Source organism: Myxine glutinosa, chromosome 2 (genome assembly GCF_964187855.1).
Source record: "Myxine glutinosa chromosome 2, kmMyxGlut1.1, whole genome shotgun sequence".
NCBI classification, from domain to species: Eukaryota; Metazoa; Chordata; class Myxini; order Myxiniformes; family Myxinidae; genus Myxine; species Myxine glutinosa.
In genome coordinates this window covers 255,232,172-255,257,336 of record NC_136262.1, presented here as the reverse complement: position 1 = coordinate 255,257,336, position 25,165 = coordinate 255,232,172, and the positions used below count along the sequence as shown (strand labels likewise).

General features: G+C 49.3%; 1 protein-coding gene across 2 annotated transcripts in view; it reads right to left on the bottom strand.

The window, feature by feature from the left end:
- The window catches only part of LOC137420649 (uncharacterized), a 59,346-nt gene that overhangs the window by 12,895 nt on the left and 21,286 nt on the right, over positions 1-25,165 (bottom strand). For both annotated transcript variants that reach the window (XM_068105886.2, XM_078772440.1), the window contains 3 exons: positions 24,223-24,726; positions 19,133-19,240; positions 7,447-7,542 (listed from right to left, as the gene is read on the bottom strand). In XM_068105886.2, the coding sequence (XP_067961987.2) occupies positions 7,447-7,542; positions 19,133-19,240; positions 24,223-24,726 (708 nt within the window). The remainder of the gene's footprint in view (positions 1-7,446; positions 7,543-19,132; positions 19,241-24,222; positions 24,727-25,165) is intronic.

Sequence of the window (25,165 nt, the reverse complement as noted above, 5' to 3'; positions counted from 1 at the left end):
CTAATAATTAAATAACTCCTCAATTAATTGATTAATCAAAAAACAAAAAATACCGTTTTTGACAAAGGTCTTGCTCACTAGTGCCGAAATTTCAGCTTCCTAGCTCAAAGGATGGCTGAGATATCGTCCGGACAAACAAACAAACAAACAAGAAAACAAACGAAAGAAAACAAGAAAGAAAACAAACAACCAGAGTGAAAACTGAGTACTCCCTTTCAGCGTGCGTCACTGCCGAGCCCCCCCGGTGCCCAGCAATGACGATTTGCAATGCCTGGATATGGCATAGGAAAGGCACGGTGTACAACAAACAACCAGAGTGAAAACTGAGGACTCCCTTTCAGCGTGCGTCACTGCTGAGCCCCCTTCGGTGCCCGGCAATGACGATTTGCAATGCCTGGAGATGGCATAGGAAAGGTGCGGTGTACAATACATAACACGCAGCGCTCGCCGAGTAAATGCACCCACCGCCATTGTTTGTGTGCACATACTCTGAGGCGATCAGTTGGAAGTGGGTTATGAGTTCGACTTGGCTAGGCCAACCATTCCGACAGCGATGAAAATGAAATGAACAGAGGAAAGGCTTTCCTCCTGAGTGATTTCTCGCCAGGTGAAGCTATTTAGGTGAAGTTAAGCTAATACCTCACCAGGTTAAGTTTTTCACTGGCTGGTAGCTACAAGATCTTAAAAAACAAAGTTTATATTTATGGCCAAGAAATAATACCGTGGACATGCTGCTTGTACTCTCCAAACAATATCGATGGGGGCCTTCAATATCATGTATGAGATCAGGGCCGTCTCTCTGGACAATCTTAAGCTTTCGATAAAATCTGGCATCCTGCCTTCCTCTCCAAATTGTCTGCCAATGGAATCCAAGGCCAACTCCACACTCGGATTACTGACTTCCTCCACCCTCGTAGCCAATGTGTGGCTCCCAAAGGAACCCCTTCTTCTCTCCCCGTCAAGGCTGGAGTGCACTAAGGCAGTGTTCTTGGCCCCATCCTATTCCTAATCTTCATCAATGATCTCAATGACTCTCTGGAAAACCCTCTCTAACTCTTTGCTGATGACTGCACTCCATGCCGTGACATTCATCTTCCCTCTCCTCAGACCTTGACAAAATCACAAGGTGGTCAAACACCTGAAACATGTCTTTCAAACCTGAGAAATCCCACACACTCACACTCTCTCTCTCTCTCTCTCTCTCTGAAAGGACATACAGCAAACCCTCCCATCTACTTTCTCAACAACGGTCTTGAAGAAGGTCAATCACTCAAGCTCTTGGGTCTCATTCTCAGCCATGATCTCACTTGAGCAAGCCACATCTCAAAGTTGACCTCTAAAGCCAGGCAAAAGTCCAAGTATGTGAGAGTGTCTCACCAACACCTTGAAGTGTGTGATCCTCCATCGTGCAAAGTCCTTCCTTGACACACCTGAACTCCTATCCACCAACAAGGCTTTCACCTGGAGTAATGCTCTCCACTCTGGGTTGGCTCCCCTCCCTTACAGCTCAGCTTGACGTCGTGGAAACCAAAGCCTTCAAGATTATTGGAATCTCTTGCAATTTAGCAAAGTCTCTGGGCCTATCACTTTGCCATCGCTGACAGATCGGTGGACTTTGTCTTCTTCCACCCCCTTTCTGGTCTTGCTCCTCTCTGTGCTTTGCCTACCTCAGGTATCTGCAGGACACACGGGGTCCACCATCAACCCCGTCCTAGTGAATCTGCCCAAATCCAGAACCACTGTTCACCTCCACTCATTTGTTCCGATTTTTCCCACCTTCGGAACCACCTTCCACACACTCTATGTCATTCTTCTCTCAGAGTCTTCAAGACGGCTGCTCACAACCATCTCGGGCCAGAAGCGCCCCGGCAATGCCGCGTTGGAGGATATTTAATTATTTGGCATGGGGGGGGTGGGGGGAGGGTGGGGTGTACTTTGAATGTACCTGCACTTGTTTTCTTGTTTGTTGTGCACCGCACCTTTCCTATGCCATCTCCAGGCGCTGCAAATCGTCATTGCTGGGCACAAAGAGGGCCTGAAAGGGAGTACTCAGTTTTCACTCTGGTTGTTTTCTTGTTTGTTTTCTTTCTTGTTTGTCTGGGCGATATCTCAGCCATCCTTTGAGCTACGAAGCTGAAATTTCGGCACAATAGTGAGCAAGTACTTTGTCCAATGATCAATTAAATGGTGAGTTATTTAATTATTATCGATTAATTTAGTACTAATTGGAGCGATAAAGTTATTGGAGCATGGAATGAAGGAATTGGAAAGGGTGTTGGAGAGGAGGATAAGGAAGAAAGTGAAGATTGACGAAATGCAGTTTGGATTTATGCCAGGAAGAGGAACGACAGACGCACTTTTTATTGTGAGGCAGTTGCAGGAGAGGTATATGGAGAAGAGGAAGAAGTTGTTTCTTGGGTTTGTTGATCTGGAGAAAGCATTCGATAGGGTTTTGTTTTTTTTTTGTTTTGTTTTTTGTATACAAGATCGAGGCTCGTGAAAGAGCGAACATTAATCACACAGAAAGACAAACAGACACACAAAACAAATAACATCGGGAGCGGTAGACAAGATGGGGAGAGAGGGGGAAGGACACAAACACAACATTTGAGAGCAGGGACTGAGAGACATGGAGACATCGAGAGAACTGTGGGAGGGAGAGGGCTTTGGGGGGGAGGCATGGGAAGGGGGGGTGGGTGGGAGAGGTATAAAACATATGGACACTGCCAAGACTTCCAGGAAAGAAGTTGGAATTTCAAACAAGGTGGATCTGGGGTGAATTAGTGGGGGTAGAAAAGATCAAGGTTTTGGATGGGGGAAGATAAGAGATGGTGGTGAACAGCTGTTTTGAAGACCTGGAGGAAGGAGTGTGATTGAAGTGAGTGTGGGAGTTTGTTCCAGAGGCGGGAGAAAAGAGGAATGAAAGAGTGAAGGTGAGCAGAGAGCCGAGATTTCGGCAGTTTAACCATCAGAGGGTGGCTGGCAGATCTTGTGCGACCTGTAGGAATATTTGGGGGACAGAGCACAGAGAGAGCTGGGGGAGCAAGGCCGGAGAGGAGTCGGTAGAAGACAGAAAGACCACCTACCTGCCTGCGGTGAGTGAGTGAAAGGCCCTCAGAGATAGCTTCATCGCGGGAGATTCCAATGATTCTGAAAGCTTTGGATTCAACAGCGTGAAGCCGAGCCAGGTGTGAGGCAGGAGCACCAGCCCATAGGGGAGAACAGTATTCCATTGAGCTGCGGATGAAAGCCTTGTATGTGGTGAGGAGCTCAGGTGTGCCTAGGAAGGACTTCGCACGACGGAGGATGCCCAGTCGGCGACTGGCTTTGGAGGCCAGCTTGGAAATGTGGTTTTCCCAAGAAAGATCATGGCAGATGGTGAGACCCAAAAGCTTGAGCGACAGAACTTCTTGGAGAGGATTGTTGAGAAAGTAGATGGGAGGGTTGTCCAGTCGATCTTTTCGGAGAGACATAGTAAGAGTGTGAGATTTGTCAGGATTGAAAGACATGTTCCACATGTTTGACCAGTCTGTGATTTTGTCCAGGTCAGAGAGTGAGGAGGCTGCAGACTGCCGATCTGAGGGAAGAGGATTGGAGCGGCAGAGAGTGGAGTCATCAGCAAAGAGATACAGAGGATTTTCCAGAGAGTCCACGTGAGGGTTCCAGAGGGTTCCACGTGAAGTAGTGACATGGGCATTGAGGAAGTTAGGAGTGGAGGAATGGTTGATCAGAGTAGTGATGGCAATGTACAAAAGAGCGCGCACAGCTGTAAGGACGAAGGACGGGAACAGTGGTGAGTTTGAGGTGAAGGTGGGAGTGCATCAGGGGTCGGTACTAAGTCCACTACTATTTGTAGCTGTGATGGAGGTGCTGGCTCAGAACGTAAAGGAGGGTTTACCGTGGGAGTTGTTGTATGCAGATGATCTGGTGTTGATTGCAGAAAGTATGGATGGACTGAAGGAGAAGATGAACAAGTGGAAGGAATGTATGGAAACAAAAGGTCTGAAGGTGAATATCGGAAAAACGAAGGTGATAGCAAGTGATAAAGCATGTGGTGAGGTGGAAAGAACTGGGAAGTGGCCGTGTGCTGTGTGCAGGAAGGGTGTCGGAGTGAACTCCATTCAATGTACAATGTGCGCTGAGTGGGTTCATCAAAAATGTAGTGGTTTGAGAGGGTCATTAACCAGTGTGGCAGCTGCATTCAAGTGTAAGGTGTGCACAGAGGGAGCTGCAGATGGAGGAAACGTTGAGTTGGATCTTGGAGATGGTGTGAAGCTGGAAGGTGTGAAAACATTTTGTTACCTTGGAGACATGCTGAATGGAGAAGGTGGATCAGACTCGGCAACGGTTGCTCGAGTGAGATGTGCATGGAAGAAGTTTCGGGAACTGAGTGGCGTGCTGACGAGGAAGGGAGTGTCATTGAAGCTGAAGGGAAAGGTGTATGCTGCATGTGTGAGAAGTGTTATGATTTATGGGAGTGAGACATGGGTAATGAACGTAGAGCAGCAACGAAGGCTGGAAAGGGTGGAAATGCGAATGGTTCGGTGGATGTGTGGAGTATCGTTGAGAGAGAGGAAGACAAATGATGAATTGCGAAAGATGATGGGAATAGAGCCTGTGATGGATGCTGTGAAGAGAAACAGGTTGAGGTGGTTTGGTCATGTGTTGAGGAAGGATGAAAGTGACTGGTTGAAAAGAGTGATGGGAAATGAATGTAGAAGGAAGTAGAGGACGGGGAAGACCGAGAAAGACTTGGCTAAAGATGGTCGAAGAAGAAATGCGGGCAAGGGGGTTAAGGGGAGATGCAGAAAATAGGGCAAAATGGAGAACATTATCATGGGGACCGCAAGGCTAACCCCCGCTCTTGCAGGGAAAATGGCGTTAAAATGCCTGTTGTTGTTGTTGATTAATTTAGTACTAGTATATTTCCTTTCTCTTCTGGGCGTTATCTCAGGCACCTTTTGAGTTAGGAAGCTGATATTTGGACATGACAATGAGCAAGTGATTTGGCTGTAAAGGCTATTTTTGATTTTGTGGCTTAATCAATTAATCGATTAATTATTTAATTATTCGATTAATGACTTAATTAATTTTTAAAATTTCAGTTTCAGATTCGGATGAAATGGTGGTGGTTTATGTATTCTATTAGCCAATTGATTCATTATTTAATTTTTTATGATTATTATTTATTTATTTTCACTAGTACACCCGCTAACTACGGGAGGGGCAGAAATGGCGATTCCTCTTTGGGCTATATAGATTACAGTCGATCTCTGGTCTGGTCTCAGGAACATTGGGTGTGAGTTAATTTACCAAGTTTCTTGTGGAGAGATCGCCAAGTGGTTTAAACATTTTAGCAAGCATTCCATTCAAAACCATTAAGGAATGGCTGGCTTGGCAAGCACTAGCTAGCTGCTTGGTAAATGAGCACACCCCGGGCTTCCTCCCTTTCAGTTTCGTGTTAAACAGAAGGAGCGAGTTTCAAAAGTTCACAACGAAAAACGCCACGTTAGCGCCGGCAAGGGTCATGTTATTAACCCAACACTTATGGGGTACCGAGAGTACAGTATATCTTCGCTCAGTTCTGTAAGTAAAACTTACCTCACACATGTCAGGATTCCTCCAAATTTCTTCATTTAGTGTTATAAACAGCATCAGCGACTGTTTAAAAAGTTAAGCATACATGTTTGTGGTGTGTAATATTTTTACTTCCTGTGGAAGCTGTTGCTCCCACAGAAACGCCATTATAACTCTAAGCTATTTATACATGTTATCACTGCAGGAAACACGCCATGGGGAAGTGGGACATTATTAGTATTAATATTGTTTTGTAATAACATTAACAATATGCGATTATCATTAAAAGCGTCTTTGGAAAAATGCCACCATAAATCTTTGGAAATACGCCACGATAAAGCTAATTTAACATTTATATACAGCTCAACATGCAACCCCATTGACGGTAATGGCAGGCAAACTCGCTTGGGGGGAGAAAACCCCCTTGGGGAGGGGGGCAAATGAATGCGCGACAACCTTCAATGTGAAACCCTTCGTCATCCTGTAAAGTTTGGTTGAGATTGGATAAGTAATGACAGAATGTATTGGCGTCAAAAATTCATCAGGCAGACACAAATGGCCTATTTTAGTATGACTGTGAGTCATTTATATATTTTCTCTCTCATCTGGGCAATATCTCAGGCACCTTTTGTTAGGAAGCTGATACTTGGACACGACAATGAACACGTGATTTGACTGTAAAAGGTATTTTTTGATTTATTCATTCATCAATTAATCAATTAATTATTTATTTATTAATCAACAAATTTTTTATTTTTTTTCCGATTAATGCCCAATTTCATTTATTTTCAAAAAGTTACAGCTTCGGGTGAAGCACTGGTGGTTTAGGTATGCTATTAGCCAATAGATTAAGAAAATATTTTATGTTATTACTCCCACCAGGGAGTAATGCATTCGATCGTGTCCGTCCGTATGTGTGTATGTGTGTGCGTGCATGCGTACGTGCGTGTGTGCGTGTGTGTGTATGTTCGTGTGTTCGTGTTTGTGAAAAAGATATCTGGAAAAGTTCTGAACGGATTTGGATGAAAGTTGGTGGGATGATTGCCCTTGGTATAAGGAAGAATTGATTAGTTTTTGGTGAAGCTCAGGATATTATTCCGGATCCAGGAATTTTTTTACCATTGGAAGATAGGGCTCAGCAGCGGCCACCCACGGCGGGAGTATGCGCTCAACTGAGTGGCGTTCCAGTTTTAATGATGCAATTCATCAATCAATTATTGTACACCTCTCCCACTCAATTCAGTCTCTGTGAGCCGCACGGCAGTATTGCCGGGCGCCAAAGGCCAAAGGAGCCCCGGCAATGCCGCGCTGGAGGATATTTATTTATTTGGCATGGGGGTGATGTACTTTGAATGTATCTGTACTTGTTCATATCTTATCTGCATTTTAAGCTTTATCACTTTGGATTAGATTGTGAGGACTTTATATGTGAAGCTTGATTTTTGAAATGTATTTTTTGAAAGCATCATCAAATAAGCTCAGGTGGCATCAAAATGTGAAAACCTAAGAGGGGACCAGTACTTTTGCAGCCCCCATGTATACCTTTCACTGTGTATATATCACTCGATATTTTAAAATAGACCCAAGTGTAGCCCGCAGAAGCCATCTGGAATTGAAGGCGATGCGATGCGCACATGAAGCTTAATGTCGAGTTGCCTTTATCGGGACGGGCTGTTAACTCTTTTGGTTATATATCGTGCTATAAAAGCAGGCCAATGTAAACACATTAACCTAACCTCAAATGAAGGAGAGAAAATATGAAGCATGGTCAGATCTTATTTCCAATGAATTGACTGTTTATTAAATCAGAACTGCAGCATTTTCATGGTCAAAACATAAGGCAATTCAAGAAGAAACGGTGCTACAGACCTCCACAGACAACCTGCAACAGAGGAATTTCCTGTTTAATCACGCATTCACTGTTCTGAGAATTCCCTTGAGTGACATGCTTCATGTCATTAACATCTGCAAAAGACAAAGAATGAAAAAAAAAAATCGATTCAGATGCATGGTGAAATTTCAACTACATAAACTCAATTTCAGCTGGAACGTACATGGTGTGCACAATCAGAAAAATGGGGAAGGAGGCGGATTGACTGCGTACAGATGATTATTTATCGATATAATAATATGCTTGTCCATTTTTCTGCTCCTCAGTCCATCCATCCATCCATCCATCCATCCAAATATAGTGAAATTCTGTCACATGATTGTGAATTTAACGGTTTCGTCGTTATCTAATTTTAACATTGAATACATATGTACAGTAATACTTTGCATGGCGCTACCCTGAAGAATGCTGATTTGTTATAAAGTTTTGTCCTGGATAAAAAAAATTATGAAAAAAAAGAAGAGGAAAATACATTATTCACAGTGCTCACCGAGTAAAGGCACCCACCGTCATTATTTGTATCACTTACTCTGAGCCCCCAGGGCATGAAAGCTGAATATCAGTTACTCTGCCCTCAGGGCATGACAGCTTGAATGCTAAATGTCAGTTACTCTGCCCGCAGGGCATGAGACAGCTTGAATGCTAAATATCAGTTACTCTGCCCTCAGGGCATGAAGGCTAAATATTGTTGCGGATATGAGATTGGCCTCCATCCATATCCGCTTGTAAATATTCCCCTATTTCCCCAATACTTCCCAACTATCCCCAATCCCCTAGTCCCATTTTCTGTAAACAACACTCTGTAGACCCGACCTCCCCCTATTTCCCCCATTAAATGTCGCATCCAGGTCCACCGCATCTCACGTAGACAACTATAGGACATCTTGCTAGTTATTCTTAGTCTATGTCAGTTAAGGACTCGTTTCCATTAATTCTGACTCTTCGTTGCACCAGAATGTGATTGTATGGCACCGTTAGAAAGTTTAGGACCTCCCAATACCTCCCCGCAGCTCTTCCTCATGGTACAACAACAACAACAACAACAGCGGCGGCGGCGCGGGGAGTGTGCGTCCTCACTCCGGCTTGGTTAGCCGCCATTGAACATGTGCTCCGACGGGGTTACGACGCAGGGGCTCGCTGTCAGCTCCTCGTCAAGGGCGGAGCCCGGTAACCCCCCGCACCCAATAGAAGCGGCGGACCGATTCCATCTGGGGCGGAGCCAACGAGCCGAGGGCGTGTCACTCCCCGCTGAGCATGCGCAGGAAGAGGGAGGTGACGTCAGATGCGCCCTCAGCTTGGAGAGAGAAGACCCCACCTCCGAGCGCTGCAATACCTCCCCGCATCTCTGGACCGGACCGTGTTTGATTCTGCCCCTGAGCCAAGGTGCACCTTGTGCTATCGACTGCCTGTCCTTCCTTGCCATCAATCCCTGTGTAAGTCAGTCTTGTCCCGTTTGTCTGTGGTCTGTCGGGGATCGATAAGACTGTGTTTAAGTGCCCATCTTTTCTGTGCTTTACCTCTTACCGTGTAATCTACCCCTTTTCTGCATCACCAATTATATCCTCCTCCGGAGGTCTTGAGAACTGTACCCCTTGTGTCGTGTCATTTACCCCAGCTGTTGTGTCCTTTCCATCATTGATTTAGCGTAGCGCGATTTGGCCAACGTTCGAGTGGAATCGGGCGGGATCGGGTTCTAATCGGGGAGTAACGGTTCGGATGCGGTAATACACCACCGCTCGGTAAAATAACATCTAAAACCGCGTCTGTAACAATTGGTGTCGAGGAGTGAGATCGGACCCGAAGCGCGCTTCACGCGCTCGAAATTATTAACGGCGAAATTTGATTTTGTTTTACAAAAATAAAAACCCGAATTTTGAAAGTCGCGCTATGGCGGATCAAGACGGCTGGGTTCCGGTAGAGGAGAGTGAGGCAGGGTCGATCCAGGACCAAATTGAGGGACAAGAGGAGAGCGAAGCAGTGAGGGCGGCAGGTTCGCAAAATGGCGCCTCGCACATGGCTGCGGCGGCCGCACCCGCTGCACAAGTGGGAGGGATGGCCCAAATGCAGGCCCTCATGGAGCAATTTATGGCGCAAATGCAGGCGTCCCTCAACCTACAGAAGGACGATATGAGGGCTAATAGTCAGCAATTGGGGAATCGGATGGATGCTCAGAGTGAGCAAATGAGGGCTGATAGTGAGTAAATGAGGGCTGATAGTGAGCGATTGGGTGAGCGATTGGAGGGCCAAATGGGGGTAATGGGGAACCGGATGGATGCTCAGGGTGAGCGATTGGAGGGCCAAATGGGGGTAATGAGGGACGAAGCGAGGGGTACCGGTGAGGGGTTAGAACAAAGGATGGGGGCCCAGATCGGAGGGTTAGGGAGTAGAATAGAGGGATTAGACAATAGATTAGGGGAAATACAGGAGGGGTTAATGGGGGTAGAAAACAGAATGGCCGCTCAAGAGAATCAAATGGAAGGGATGCAAAAGGGGTTAGAGGGGTTAGAAAACAGTATGGAAGGCAAATTGAGGGACATGAGGGACCAAGCGGAAAGGGAAGTTAAACAAAGTGGGGGCAAAGGAGCACTAGGTTTATGGGGTGTATGGCAGTGAAAACTAGCCCGGGTGGGTTAGGATATGGTGTGTAGGGATCTAGCGAAGATGACATTAGGTGACGTTAAGTTTAGTTAGGGACTGATACCTGTGGTGGGGACGCAGGTAGATTAGAGTGGATGATAATGACGAGGGAGCGCAATAGTTTAAAGGGACGACTGGGAAGCGCAAGTTTCAGAGGGGAGTAGTTAGATGAGATGATGCTGTGTGAGAACTGGGCAGGTGTGTGGAGCAGTGTGGAGCAGTGTATGAGTAGTGGGTGTTGTGGATCAGCGCAAATGCGCTTGGGGGAGAGAAGGGTGCAGGCGGCACCTAGTATGAGTGCACAGGTGTGCAACAACAGGTATGGAGAATGGTTGTGTGAAATACATGGAGTGTGGAGTACATGGAGTATTGGAATGAGTGGTGTGGAGAGAGTTGGAGTAAGTGGTACGGAGTGGTGTGCATGGTGCGAAGGTGTGAATGGGGGAAGAGTGGACCCATTTTCACGAGTACCCGGGGAGGGTAGTTTAAAGAATAGTTAGAAGGTATAGGTAAATTGTGGTTGGATATTGGCATTTGTGGTGCGGTTGCAGAATGGTATTGTGGATGGGTGCATTAGTGTTGTGGAAATGGCTGGGCGTGTAGCCTGTTAGTGTGTGTAGTTGGTTTGGGCACTCCACCACTGTGAGGATGTCGGCCAGGTGAGGCCGCAGGTGGGCTCTGGGAGCCGTTAGTGTCAGTGGGTGCCTGAGGATCCCGGGTGTGGATCGGGCAGCCCGTGCCAGAGAGGGCACTGAGGGGGTGAGAGTGCGAGAGGGCCTTCCCCAGTTAGTTAGGTTAGGGTGAGGAGCAGGTAAGCTCGGGTGGCAACTACAGTGGTGGAGGTGTGCAGGTGGGTAGACCTGCTGCGAGAGCTACACGTCACAGCCCAGAAATTGTGCGAGGGCACCGGGAGATGAATCGGGGGAGTGAGACCCCAAATTGAGAAGCACCACAGTTTGGTCAATGGGAATTGGTTTTTAGAACCCATAGTGTAAGTTGGCCAATGGATTGGCAGGGAAAGACCCCGGGTAATGTAAAGTTGTTAAAGTCATTTAGGAAATAGTTAGGATTGATGAACCTGTCGCACCATACGCAGCCACTTACCTGAGGTGAAGATGATGACTCCACACCTGTGTTTTCTTTGTTCTGTGTGCAGGAAAGGAGAATTGCTGTTTGGATTTGTGAGACGCATCACGACGTGGATAAGACATTGGGGTGATTCCATCTCTCCCTCCTTAGGAGGGACTGATGATGAATTGGAGATGGCAAATTTGATTGGTTAGGAGGGAGAGAAGACGAATTTGGTTTATGGGAGGAACGGGGGAGACAGTAGGGACGTTTGTTGATTTGTAAAGTAGATGTTTATGGGTAGTGTTGTGTTTTGTGGATACAGTAAGGGGTAAGGGAGGGGCAATGTAGGTTACCTGGTGGGGGTGGGGGGCGTACGGTAGGAACGTACCTGTCTCACCTGGTTCCCATGTGCCCCCAGTGTGCATTACCTTGTATTGCGTGCACTTTTGCGCCCTTACCACCTTACTCAATTGTCTTCTTTTGTCTCCCACCTCCGAGGATCTGGCTTTGGGGCAGAGAGAGAGAGGAGAGAGAGGTGCTGGCTCCGCAGTTGTGGGCCTGTACTTTCGCTGCTAGCTGCCTGGATCGATACACCATATGGACCGCAATTTTTGTGGCCGCCCACCATGGACCGGTTCTTTTGCGGGCAAGCACCACCCGTTGATGGACCTATGGGTCAACGTGGCACCTATGCCATACAGGTGAACCACTTATAGTTGGCCCCCTGACGGCCACAATTTAGAAATGGACGCGGTTGGCGCCTTTCTTTATTTTTGAAAGAAGCCAGAAGGCCAAGTGCACTTCAGGAAGGCAAGACCAGCGGCAGAACATCGGCCGGCTGCGACACCACCGGTGACTATGAACACTTTATTGGTGCACCGGATGGTGCTGACTGTGTGTATGGGGTGGTGCTTTTGGTGCTTGGATGGGGTGCTCTGCACATTATTAAAGGCCGTAGGGCCACAGGGCACTCGTGGGTTGGTGTATCGATGCTGGCATGCGTGCTCTCTCTATGCATAACATCTGCATGTGTTCCTCCGAAAACAGGTCCTGGATCGTAGTGTAAATATCAGTGTAGTCTTGTATAAATGATGCTCCCTACCGGCTGTATGTTTAGTTTGAGGATTCTTTCCGCGATTCGGTTATCCTGTGGGTGTGTTTCTGTGAGGAGAAGGGTGCAACGTCGCAGGGGGACATATTTACTCATTTGTGAACATCTGTAAAACTGTCGCACTCAGGGTTGAGTTAATAGTAGAGGGAACTACATCTGAGTGCCACACTAAAGTAAGTAAAAATTTATCGGGTCGGGACGCCCCGAGGTAGAGAAGGGTGCAATGTTGCGGATATGAGATTGGCCTCCATCCATATCCGCTTGTAAATATTCCCCTATTTCCCCAATACTTCCCAACTATCCCCAATCCCCCATTCCCTAGTCCCATTTTCTGTAAACAACACTCTGTAGACCCGACCTCCCCCTATTTCCCCCATTAAATGTCGCATCCAGGTCCACCGCATCTCACGTAGACAACTATAGGACATCTTGCTAGTTATTCTTAGTCTATGTCAGTTAAGGACTCGTTTCCATTAATTCTGACTCTTCGTTGCACCAGAATGTGATTGTATGGCACCGTTAGAAAGTTTAGGACCTCCCAATACCTCCCCGCAGCTCTTCCTCATGGTACAACAACAACAACAACAACAGCGGCGGCGGCGCGGGGAGTGTGCGTCCTCACTCCGGCTTGGTTAGCCGCCATTGAACATGTGCTCCGACGGGGTTACGACGCAGGGGCTCGCTGTCAGCTCCTCGTCAAGGGCGGAGCCCGGTAACCCCCCGCACCCAATAGAAGCGGCGGACCGATTCCATCTGGGGCGGAGCCAACGAGCCGAGGGCGTGTCACTCCCCGCTGAGCATGCGCAGGAAGAGGGAGGTGACGTCAGATGCGCCCTCAGCTTGGAGAGAGAAGACGCCACCTCCGAGCGCTGCAATACCTCCCCGCATCTCTGGACCGGACCGTGTTTGATTCTGCCCCTGAGCCAAGGTGCACCTTGTGCTATCGACTGCCTGTCCTTCCCTGCCATCAATCCCCGTGTAAGTCAGTCTTGTCCCGTTTGTCTGTGGTCTGTCGGGGATCGATAAGACTGTGTTTAAGTGCCCATCTTTTCTGTGCTTTACCTCTTACCGTGTAATCTACCCCTTTTCTGCATCACCAATTATATCCTCCTCCGGAGGTCTTGAGAACTGTACCCCTTGTGTCGTGTCATTTACCCCAGCCGTTGTGTCCTTTCCATCATTGATTTAGCGTAGCGCGATTTGGCCAACGTTCGAGTGGAATCGGGCGGGATCGGGTTCTAATCGGGGAGTAACGGTTCGGACGCGGTAATACACCACCGCTCGGTAAAATAACATCTAAAACCGCGTCTGTAACAATATCATAGTTAATCTGCCGTCAGGGCATGAGAAGGTGTGAATACTGAATATCAGTTACAGTGCTCTCAGGGCATGAGAAGGCATGAATGAATATCCGTTACTCTGCCCTCAGGGCATGAGAAGGCATGAATGCTGAATATCAGTTACTCTGCCCTCAAAGCATGAGAAGGCATGAAGGCTGAATATCAGTTACTCTGCCCTCAGGGCATGAGAAGGCATGAATGCTGAATATGAGTTACTCTGCCCTCAAAGCATGAAAAGGTGTGAATGCTGAATATCATAGTTATTCTGCCCTCAGGGCACGAGAAGGCACAAATGCTGAATATCAGTTACTCAGCCCTCAGGGCATGAGAAGGCATCAATATTTTTCCCAAGTACAGAAAACGGAATGTTTTTGAAAGTGCCGAGGAGGCGAACAGTGTTCTACTGTGTTCAAGAGCACATAATTCAATTGAATAAAATCGTGGTTTCAAAGGCTGTGCAAAAAAACACAAACCTTCTTTAGTAAGTCTACCGCCATTGATGCACCACCGTCTTTTACACCACCTTATTTAACATGGTACATTAGTTATCTGTGCTTGTTGTTCGTTTCCTTTATGACATCCCTATAATCAGTAAATTTCCTGTTTGGAATGATTTTCAATTTTGTTTGACAGACAGAGGTAGAAGCAAATCCTTTCTAGAGTGCGTGCTCGGGATTAACTTACAATTTGCCAAATTGAAATTCAGAACGAAAGTTCTGAAGGAGCTGGGGCTCCCACGTCGATCGGAAGAATGGACGCGACAAAAAGCTGGAATTCATCCGAGTTGCTTTAATCAAACCAAACACTCAGGCACTCTGAAAAGCCCGTTTATCGGGCAGCAATATATATACATATTATCCCGGAGCGTTTGCCCAGGAAAGGCGAGAGGGGGCGTGGCCCAGCGTCCTGGCTGCGGCCTGGCAAGTTGAGGGCGAGCCTGCCCGGGCATGCCCGGACGAGCCCGGCATGGTGATCGCTCCGCGTCCTTGATAGGTGCAAGGCGATTGTGAAAACCCAGCGGTAGCCGCTACACACGTCCCCCCAGAATCGACTTGCACCGGCAGGGTCAATTTGAGGGGGGTCCTGATGACCCGGCCGAAGCGACCCCTGGCGGGTCGTGGGAGGGGGTCCGGTGTGGTGGTGGGCGGTCGAGTGGGGGGCACCGTGGACGGGGGGCGGCCTCGCCGCGGCGGAAGGGCCACCCGTGGTGGGTGGTCGACGTCCACGTGCGCCGGCTTGAGGCGGTCCACCGCAATCCGGTCCGACCTGCCGCCGATGTCGATGACGAACGACTTGTCGTCCCGTCGCAGCACCCGGAAGGGCCCGTCGTACGGCGGCCGGAGTGGCCCCCGATGTGCGTCGTGACGCACAAAAACATACTCCGCTGTGCGAAGTGCTGGGGGGACGTAGGACTGGGGGTCACCGTGGTGGGATGTTGGCACGGGGGCAAACCGTCGGGCGGCCTCCTGGAGGTCCGAGCGCTGGTGAGCTGCGGACCAGGGACTGGTAGCGTCGGGCACGAATTCGCCCGGGACGCATAGCGCCTGGCCATAGACCAGCTCGGCGGTGGATGCCTGGAGGTCCTCCTTGGGGGCCGTGCGGAGGCCCAAAAGGACCCACGGCAGCCGGTCGGCCCAACCGCCGTCTTGAAGGCCGGCCATGAGCGCGGCCTTCATGGAGCGGTGGAATCGCTCGCACAACCCGTTTGCTTGGGGGTGGTAGGCCGTAGTACGGTGGAGCTTGACCCCCAGGTTGCGGGCGACCGTGCCCCACAGCTCGGAGGTGAACTATGGTCCGCGGTCTGACGAGATGTCCACCGGTGCGCCGAAGCGGGCGACCCAGGTGGCGATGAAAGCCTGCGCCACGTCGGCGGTGGTGGTGGAGACGAGGGGAACGGCCTCCGGCCACCTGGTGGTTCTGTCCACCATGGTGAGCAGGTGTGTGAACCCCCGTGACGGGGGGAGGGGGCCCACCAGATCCACGTTGACGTGGTCGAAACGTCGTTCGGGCACGGTGAAAGGTGCCAGCGGGGCCTGGGTGTGTCGGTGGACCTTGGCCCGTTGGCAGGCCGTGCAGGTGCTGGTCCAATCGCGGACGTCCCGACGAAGGCCGTGCCAGACGAATCGCGCCGACACCAGCTTCTGGGAAGCTTTCCGGCCCGGGTGGGAAAGGCCGTGGAGGGAGGCGAAGATGCGGCGTTGCCAGGTGACGGGCACGATGGGGCGAGGCTGGCCTTGGGAGACGTCGCAGAGCAGGACAGTGTCCGCGAAGGGGATGTCGGCCAGGCGGAGGCCCGTGTCCGCCGCCCGGAGGGCTTGCACCGTGGTGTCGGTGGTTTGGTCCGCCGCCATAAGCGCAACGTCCACGCCCAGGTGGACCGCGTTCGCGCTGGCCCGGGAAAGACAGTCGGCCACGGCGTTGTTTTTGCCGGCGACGTGCCGGATGTCCGTGGTAAACTCCGACACGGCGGAGAGGTGGCGCTGTTGGCGGGCCGACCACGGCTCCGTGACCTTGGCCATGGCGTAAACCAACGGCTTGTGGTCGACGAACGCCGTGAAAGGTCGGCCCTCCAGGAGGTGGCGGAAATGGCGGACGGCCAGGTGTAGACCGAGGAGCTCCCGGTCAAACGTGCTGTATTTGAGCTCGTTCGGCCGGAGCTGCCGGCTGAAAAAAGCGAGTGGCTGCCAAACCCCGTTCACCCATTGCTCATGTACGGCGCCCACCGCGTAGTCGGAGGCATCCGTGGTGAGGGCGATGGGAGAGTTGAGCACCGGGTGAGCGAGCAGTGTTGCGTCGGCGAGGGCCCGCTTTGAGCTTTGGAAGGCCGCATCCATTGCTGTGGACCAGGTGATGTCGTGCTTGGCCGGCTTGCCCCGGAGGGCTTCGTAGAGGGGCCGCATGAGTTGAGCAGCGCGGGGCACGAAACGGTGATAAAAATTCACCATTCCCAGGAATTCCTGCAGGGCCTTTATGGTGCGGGGACGCGGGAACGTGGTGATGGCCTCGACCTTGGTTGGCAGCGGCACGGCCCCGTTCTTGGTGATGTGGTGGCCCAAAAAATCAACGGCCATCGTGCCGAAGTGGCATTTGGCCGGGTTGACGATGAGGCCGTGCTCGCTGAGGCGCCCGAACAGTGTTCGGAGGTGGAGGAGGTGCTCGGCCCGGGACGTGCTGGCGACGAGGATGTCGTCCAGGTAAACGAAAAGGAACGGCAGGTCACGCAGCACGCCGTCCATCAAGCGCTGGAACGCCTGAGCCGCGTTCTTGAGACCAAACGGCATCCGCAAGAATTCAAATAAGCCGAACGGCGTGATGACTGCCGTTTTAGGGACGTCGGCCGCCCTGACAGGTACCTGGTGATATCCCCGTCTGAGATCAATTTTCGAAAAAATGACCCGTCCCGCCAGACGGGCGGAGAAGTCTTGGATATGCGGGATCGGGTACCTGTCGGGGGTGATCGCGTCATTGAGACGGCGGTAGTCGCCACACGGGCGCCATGCACCCCCCCGGCTTTGGCACGATGTGCAGTGGCGAGGCCCACGCGCTATCGGAGCGCCGCACGATGCCGAGGTGCTCCAACGCGTCAAATTCGGCCTTCACCACGGCGAGCTTGGCTGGGTCGAGGCGGCGGGCCCTGGCGTAGACCGGCGGGCCCGTGGTTGGTATGTGGTGCTCGATCCCATGCCGTACTGCGACGGCCGAAAACGTCGGCCGCGTGAGGGCCGGGAACTCCGTGAGCAGGCGAGCAAACTCGTTCGCCGCCGGGATGGCGCATGCCAGCTCGGTCGGCGCGGAGCTGCTCAATGTGCATACCAGGGAGCTGAAGGTTTCGGCGTTGATTAAACGACGCCGTTGGACGTCCACCAGCAGTCCGTGTGCGCAGAGGAAGTCGGCGCCTAGCAGAGCCATGGGCACGTTTGCGGTTACAAACGTCCAAGCAAAGCGTTGGCCGCCGAAGCAGAGGGTGACGTTGCGCGGGCCGAAGGTGCGGATGGTCGATCCGTTGGCCGCAACCAAGGAGGGGCCGCAAACCGCGGACTGCCTGTCCTGGTCAGAGGCGGGTATGACGCTCAGTTGGGCGCCGGTGTCGCACAGGAAGTGCCGTCCGGACGCTTTATCCGTGATGAACAGTAAGTTGCCCGTGTGGCCGGCGCTCATGGCTGGTAATGAACGCCGGCCCGGCCGTTTCCCGGCCTGCCGAAGGTGCACGGGGGTCGGCATGTCCGGGCCTTCTGTCCGAACCTGGCATGATAGTAACACCACGCTTGGTCAGGTGGAGGCCCCGGTCGTCGTGCTGGAGGTGGTCGGCTCGGGGTAGTGGCCGCCAATTGCGTCGGCAGTTCGGTCGTCGACCGTGCCGGGTGCTCGGGCGCCATGGGTGTTGCGTCGGACGGCGGTGGGTCCCATGTCGCCGCTGCGATGCGCTGACCTGCGGCGGATCTCTTGTCGGCTTCTCTGGCAAGGGCCCGGGGATCTGTGATCGTCGTGCTTGCCAGGGCGAGGCGTACCGGGTTAGGCAGCTGACGGAGGAACAGCTCCCGGAACAGGAATGCCGGAGAGTGCTCGCCGAGCAGTGAAAGCATGTAGTCCATTCGCTCAGAAGGGCGCGTGTCGCCGAGCTCGGGCAGGTCGAGCAGGCGCCGTGCGCGTTCCGCCGATGGGAGGGCGAAAGCGTCGAGGAGAAGCTTCTTAATCGCGCCGTATTTGTCAGCGGCTGGCGGGCTCTCGAGGAGGCTCAGGGCGCGGGCCGCGGTGGCCGAACCGAGCGCTGCTACCACATGGTGGAAGCGGGTGTCGTCGGCCGTGATGCCTCGCAGGGCGAACAGGGAATCCGCCCTTGCGAACCAAACCGCCGCGTGAGCCTCCCAAAAGGTAGGCAGTTTAAGGGCGACTGCCGTGTCCATGTCGGTAGGTCACCAATGAAGGAGCTGGGGCTCCCACGTCGATCGGAAGAATGGACGCGACAAAAAGCTGGAATTCATCCGAGTTGCTTTAATCAAACCAAACACTCAGGCACTCTGAAAATCCCGTTTATCGGGCAGCAATATATATACATATTATCCCGGAGCGTTTGCCCAGGAAAGGCGAGAGGGGGCATGGCCCAGCGTCCTGGCTGCGGCCTGGCAAGTTGAGGGCGAGCCTGCCCGGGCATGCCCGGGCATGCCCGGGCATCCCGACCGAGGCCTGGCAAGTTGAGCGCGGGCCTGCCCGGGCGTCCTGGACGAGCCCGGCATGGTGATCGCTCCGCGTCCTTGATAGGTGCAAGGCGATTGTGAAAACCCAGCGGTAGCCGCTACAGTTCTGCTAAAACTGCAGGTTTGTGTTCGAATTCGTATTTGATAATTTTCTAAATATTGAAATTGCAATTGAAATTAAGTAGTTCCTCGATCATAGAAATAGACTGATGGACAGAAAGAGTGAACCAATTGCTCAACCCCGTTTTGCGCTAAGCACAGAGAGTAACAAATAAAAATAAATAAATAAAAACGACAGTCAGTAACTTACCTTCACCAACTTCAATATGCAGAAGAGTAACTTCTCGCGAAACGGAATCGCCCATCGCTTGAGCGGTTGTTTTTGTCTTCGTCTCAGTATTCTGAGCTTCACCAGCACCTGCATCAAGGACACCTTTAAGCACTTTCACACAAATCCAAAACAATGTTCCCGTGAAATGGGGTGAATAGGGACAGCAAGGTGAATAAGGACACAAACTGAAAAAAAGTTCGGAAACCTTTTTCGCTGAAAATTATTGATAACCATACTGATTTGTTGTTATTTGGGTTAAAAGTGTTCTCTTGTTTTTTTAAAAAGCAACTTATAGTCCCTATTAACCCCATATATGGGTTAAATAGGAATAAATAGGATTTTTACAGTCACTAATACAAAAAAATAATAATCAAGAAATAGGGACAGTTTGGAGAAACTTTTTATCCCATTTTTTTTTTTCATTGGCACCGTGGTTTATATTATGGGTGCATATTATGTGCATCCATCTGAGCTATCAATTTAGCAATAAGTTGGAAACTCAGGATTGTTTCTTGATGATTATTTTTTTGTATTAGTGACTGTCCTTATTCACCCGTAAAACGGGGTAAATAGGGACAGCCATAAAAATCCTATTTATTCCTATTTAACCCATATATGGGGTTAATAGGGACTATAAGTTGCTTTAAAAAAAACAAGAGAACACTTTCAACCCAAATATCAACAAATCAGTATGGTTATCAATTTTCAGCTAAAAAGGTTTCCGAACTTTTTTTCAGTTTGTGTCCCTATTCACCTTGCTGTCCCTATTCACCCCATTTCACGGGACCTTCTCAATTCTGTACACGTGTGATTCCTACGAAAGATAATTTGTTTTTTTAACTTTGATCCAAGCTAATAGAAGCTTGTACGTAAATCACGTGCAGGACATACACAGTAGACCATGGGTGTACTTTAATAAGAATTACAAATACAATTGGTACATAATAGACAACTACATATCCTTTCCGTGACTTTAACATGGTTCCTGTAATCACAAGTCACCGTTTTATTAATTTTTTTGGAATCAAGGTCGAGGAGTCTGGAAAAGCTAAAACAGAAAATAGCACATCAGAACAGCAGTGGAGAGCTGGGTAACACCAACAACAGAGGGATACTTGGAGGATGAATGGGCAAATGGGAAGGAGAGAGAGGAGAGAGGAGAGAGGAGAGAGGAGAGAGGAGAGAGGAGAGAGGAGAGAGGAGAGAGGAGAGAGGAGAGAGGAGAGAGGAGGGAGAGAGGAGAGAGAGAGGAGGAGAGAGGAGAGAGAGGGGAGAGAGAGAGAGAGAGCAGTAGTAAATGAAGGAACAAGTTGGATACACGCTCAAACACAGCATGAAGCAGACTGAAAGATGAGAGGAAAACTGGGAATGAAGACAAGCCTTCTTCTTCTCCTCATCCTTTTCTAAGGGGTTGAGGTTCAAGGTGGCCACGATACTCTTCCACTCCCCTCTGTCCTCAGCCAACTCTCCGCTCTCCAAACATCCCGTATTGCTGATAGCCCTCTTCGCACAAACCTCCCATCTCAACCGCGATCTACCACTTTTCCGCCTTGTTCCCTCAACCTATCCATTCTCTTTGTCTCTCAGACAGCATTTCACCAATCTCCCCGTCAAGCTCATCTGCACGCCAATCGCCTCACTCAGTTCATCCATTCTCCTTCTATCCACCCTCTTCACTCGTGCAATCCTCCTGACCCAGTTGTTCTCACAAACCTGCAGCCTCTGTGGTTGTCTCTTTCGTTTGTCTCATTTTTCTTTTTATGGGCTGGAATAAGCCGTCATGATGATCAGTGGCTGGAGCAGCTGCACAACAGACGCTGTCACCGCAAACATAATCATCCCACAAGTATAGGAGATACTAACCATGGCAAATGCTTCAGATGCAGCACCTGCGGAAGACTCTGTCGCTCCCAAATTGGCTTGTGCAGTCACTAACGGAAGTGTAACAAATTACAGACCTCACCAAGAAGTCCTGCATATCCACCATCATGTGCATATGAACAGATGTCATTGCATTGGTGATCTGTCTGTCAATGCCACAGTCTCCAGACCATAACGATCCGCACCACATCTCCCCGTCAAGCTCAACTGTGCACCAATCTCCTCCCTCAGTTCATCCATTCTCCTTCTATACACCCTCTACATTCCAGCTGTCCTCCTGACAAAGTTGTTCTCACAAGCCTGCAACCCCTGTTGTTGTCTCTCCGTCAATGCCATCCTTTTCAGATTGTAAAGGTAGACTGGCATTACACACGACATCAGAACCTTTTCTTTCAATCTCCTTGAAATCTTTCTGCCTGCCATTGCTCCCTCCACCTGCCTCCACACCCATCTGAATCCTCCTCCACACCTCTACCTCCAACTTACTATCCCCCCTACATACTCAAACATATTTCCCTGTCTGATCGCCTTCCCCTCTAACCTGATATTCATTTATTTTCTCTGCTGCCCAACCCACATCACCTCCATCTTCTCAAAATTCATTTTCAGTCAATGTTTCTCAAATGCCTCCTTCCACTTCCACAGTACTTCCTGCATCTCCCGCCCAGTCTCCGCCACAACAGCCACATGCTATAACCTCCCCAGAATACCTTCAATGTTTACCTTCCTGCTTACCAGCTCCATCACCATGATAAACAAGAGTGGGGTGAGAGTGCTTCCCTGCCTCAAAGCCATTGACACAAATCCGAGTGAAACTTGACTTGCACCACAATGTTGATTTAAAGGTTTAATAACAGCAAGATAAAAGAAATGTAACTCATCATTTGCAATTTGCAAAATTTACCTAAATTACCTCGTGTGCCTTCAACCTATCCTTAAGTAAGCACGTACGGAGAGGCATTTCACAATCTTTGAACTCTGAAACTAGGGGGCTCTGAAACACTATGCGGGCACATTAAGGGGGCTTTTTTAAATCAAGCATGTGATGACCGACTTGACGGTACAGTGAGCAGTACACGATGAAACAATTAATTACCCTCGCCAGAGGAGAGGGTATTGCATTTGAATCCGTTTGTTTGTCTGTTTGTCCGCACAGAATAAATATGATTTTCTCTGCAATCGTTGGTCCGATTGGCAGGTAATTTTCACTATAGGTGCAACTCCACCTGTAGATTTTTTTTAAATGATAATTAGGACGTCATAGGTCACGTGGTTTGGCCGCCATCTTGAAGAAGAAAGAAAGAACCACCTTTAGAAGCCATTTTTCCCTGCAGAGCAGGGGTTGGCCTTTTTCGGACACCATGGTCCCCTTTTTGAAGCAATGTTTTATGGCCGGATGCTCTTCCTGCCACCAACCCTGTTAGTCGACTCTTGCGACACACAGGGAATTACCAGTGAACAGGTACTCAATTTGCCGACCTCGGAAGGATGACAGCCTGAGTCAACCCTCCTGGCGTTAATTCAGCGATCGACCAGGATTCAAACCCAGGATCATAGGATCCCAAGCCGGCACCCTAACCACTAAGCCAACACCATCTTGGAAAAAACGAAAAACTTTGCACCTCTATATCTCCAAAAGCGCTGAATAGAAAAAAATTGAGACATGGCTCATTGTAAAGAGCTCTCCATGGGGAATAAAATATGTTAATGATGATGTCATAGGTGCCTCCATTATGACATCATAATTCGACTAGTACAAAACTTCATCCGATCAAGATGAAATTTCTTGAACGTCATGTAGGCATAAATTGGTGGAGAAAAAAAAATAGTGATGACGTCATTGATCACGTAGTTCGGCCGCCATATTTGTTTTAACACAAATGCCTTAAAAACCACTGAAAATACATCCTGGCGAGGGTTTGCAATCTCAGATTGCTCTTTTTCTTGTTTTCAATGTGAAGCACTCGATAGAATAGATGGTGCAGTGAGTGGTAAAGACAGTTGCAACTAATTGATGAAGGCAATTGTGAACCAGAAGTCAAAGCACTACCAGAAGATGATGTTATACGATTATTGCAGCACAATGGTGCTGAGAAACGGTGCATTGTTTACTCTGTGTAAAGTATACCAGTTTGGATTCACAACATCAGCGTTGCCATAGCGATCAATTCCAGCTTGCTGCTGGGAACACCAGCGTCATGGACAGCTCGGCAGGAGCACACAAGATTTGTAGAAACAGCCTGATTTAACCAAGGATGCTCCAAATAGCAGGGTCGGTCCCTATTGAAGCTGTGGCTCTGATGACCGCCGAGCCTGAGAATGCCCTTTTTGCAAAAGGAGAATCCTCCTGAGCATGACAAATGTGATCCCCACGTCTCCTCACATTGATCTGCTTCTTCTGTCGTCATCGTTTGCGGCTCTCAATCATCGTTATTTTACGTCTAGCATTCCTGTATGCTCCTCATCCTCGTCCATTGAGGGCCAAGAAAGCGGCCCATAGCCTCCAATCTCAAGGTTCTCAAGGCATGCTCCGTAGTCTGTTTTCTCACGATGATTATCAATATAGTTCATGTTTCACTACCCTTTACATTTAACATTATAAATACCAATTAATTCCACAGCAAAACAATAACAAGAAAGAGCAATCAGAGATTGCAGACCCTCGCCAGGACGTGTTTTTAGTGTTTTTTAAGGCTTTTGTGTTAAAACAAATATGGCGGCCAAACCACATGACCGATGACGTCATCATTCTTTGTTTTTACGTCATCCAATACATTGGAACTACTGAAAGTCCGGAGAATTAAAGTTTTTTGGTTTTTTTTCGCATCGCCAGATGCTGTGATCAAGTTAAAATCCGAAACATTGAGGAACAAAGCGCAGCATCAATAATTTCCTTTCTCAAAGTACCTGGAGTGCTGCCGTTAACACATGTCTGTACAAACTTCTGATGACCGGGTTGGATATACTTGGGGAGTTAATGCACAACAAACTGACGGGAGACATCATAACGAACCATCCAATGGACACACGAGTTATTTGCCTCCACCATGTGACTAAAAAAGAACATCCCAACTACCATTACTCTGGTCGACTAAATAAATTAAAAAAAAATATTCACACAAACTTTCAAAAGTTAAAATAAAAACACTAAATCAGGTATTTGCATAAAGTCGTACCGAAACACTCACTTGGTTGCACTTGAACAGTAATTTCTTCAAGCGACATCGCACCCCGAGCTTCATCTTTCTTGGCACCCCCACTTGGTTCAGCTTGGTTGTACAGGTGCGAGTACATGGAATCCAACTTCCGAGTAACCGTGCCCAGTTCCCGAGTAAAATTACGAAGCATGGACGTAATAACGTCGAGCAATACCCTGGTGCCACCTTCAAAATCACTCACATTCTCCTCCGGGTTGGGGCTTTTACGGCGGCAAAGGTCCATTAGGCGCCGAAGCTTCATGTAAGAGCTAAAGGACAACTTCTCTTTCACCACAGACAAGACTTCGTTTCGCCTGTAAGGCGAGTCGGCGTAGGCAGATAATGCCTCGTAATCCCAAATTTCAAAATCAGAAGCCAGAATCTCAGTTGCATCTGATTTCATGCCTTGGGACTCCAACCAAGACAAGAAGTTTCTCGAAGGGCCGTCCCCCTTGCAATACCCTTCGTCACGCCCACGAGATGTTGAAGTATCTTCTGCAAGCAAAAGGCATGTGCAATTAATAAATAAAGGATAAATGAAAGGTATGATTCACTTGTGCCTCAAAACAGGTCGCAAACTTTGTTACTAATGAAACACAATTTAAATGGACCGAGGTCAAACTTGCATAGCTCTTCCAATTCTGTCCCTCTTAATCTTGACTGCGCAATCAACTCGACATCGTCAAATCCTGCTCTTCCCTCCATTTCATGGCCACACTCCAGTAACACGAGCTCTCAAAAATTACCATTTTCTATCCGGATGCTCAATCAATTTAACTAAAAAATAAACAAGTACAGATACATTCAAAGTACACCACCCCCATGCCAAATAATTAAATATCCTCGAGCGCGGCATTGCCGGGGCGCCTCTGGCGCCCGGCAATACCGCCATGCAGCTCAAAGAGACTGTATTTGGAGAAAGAGGTGCACAATA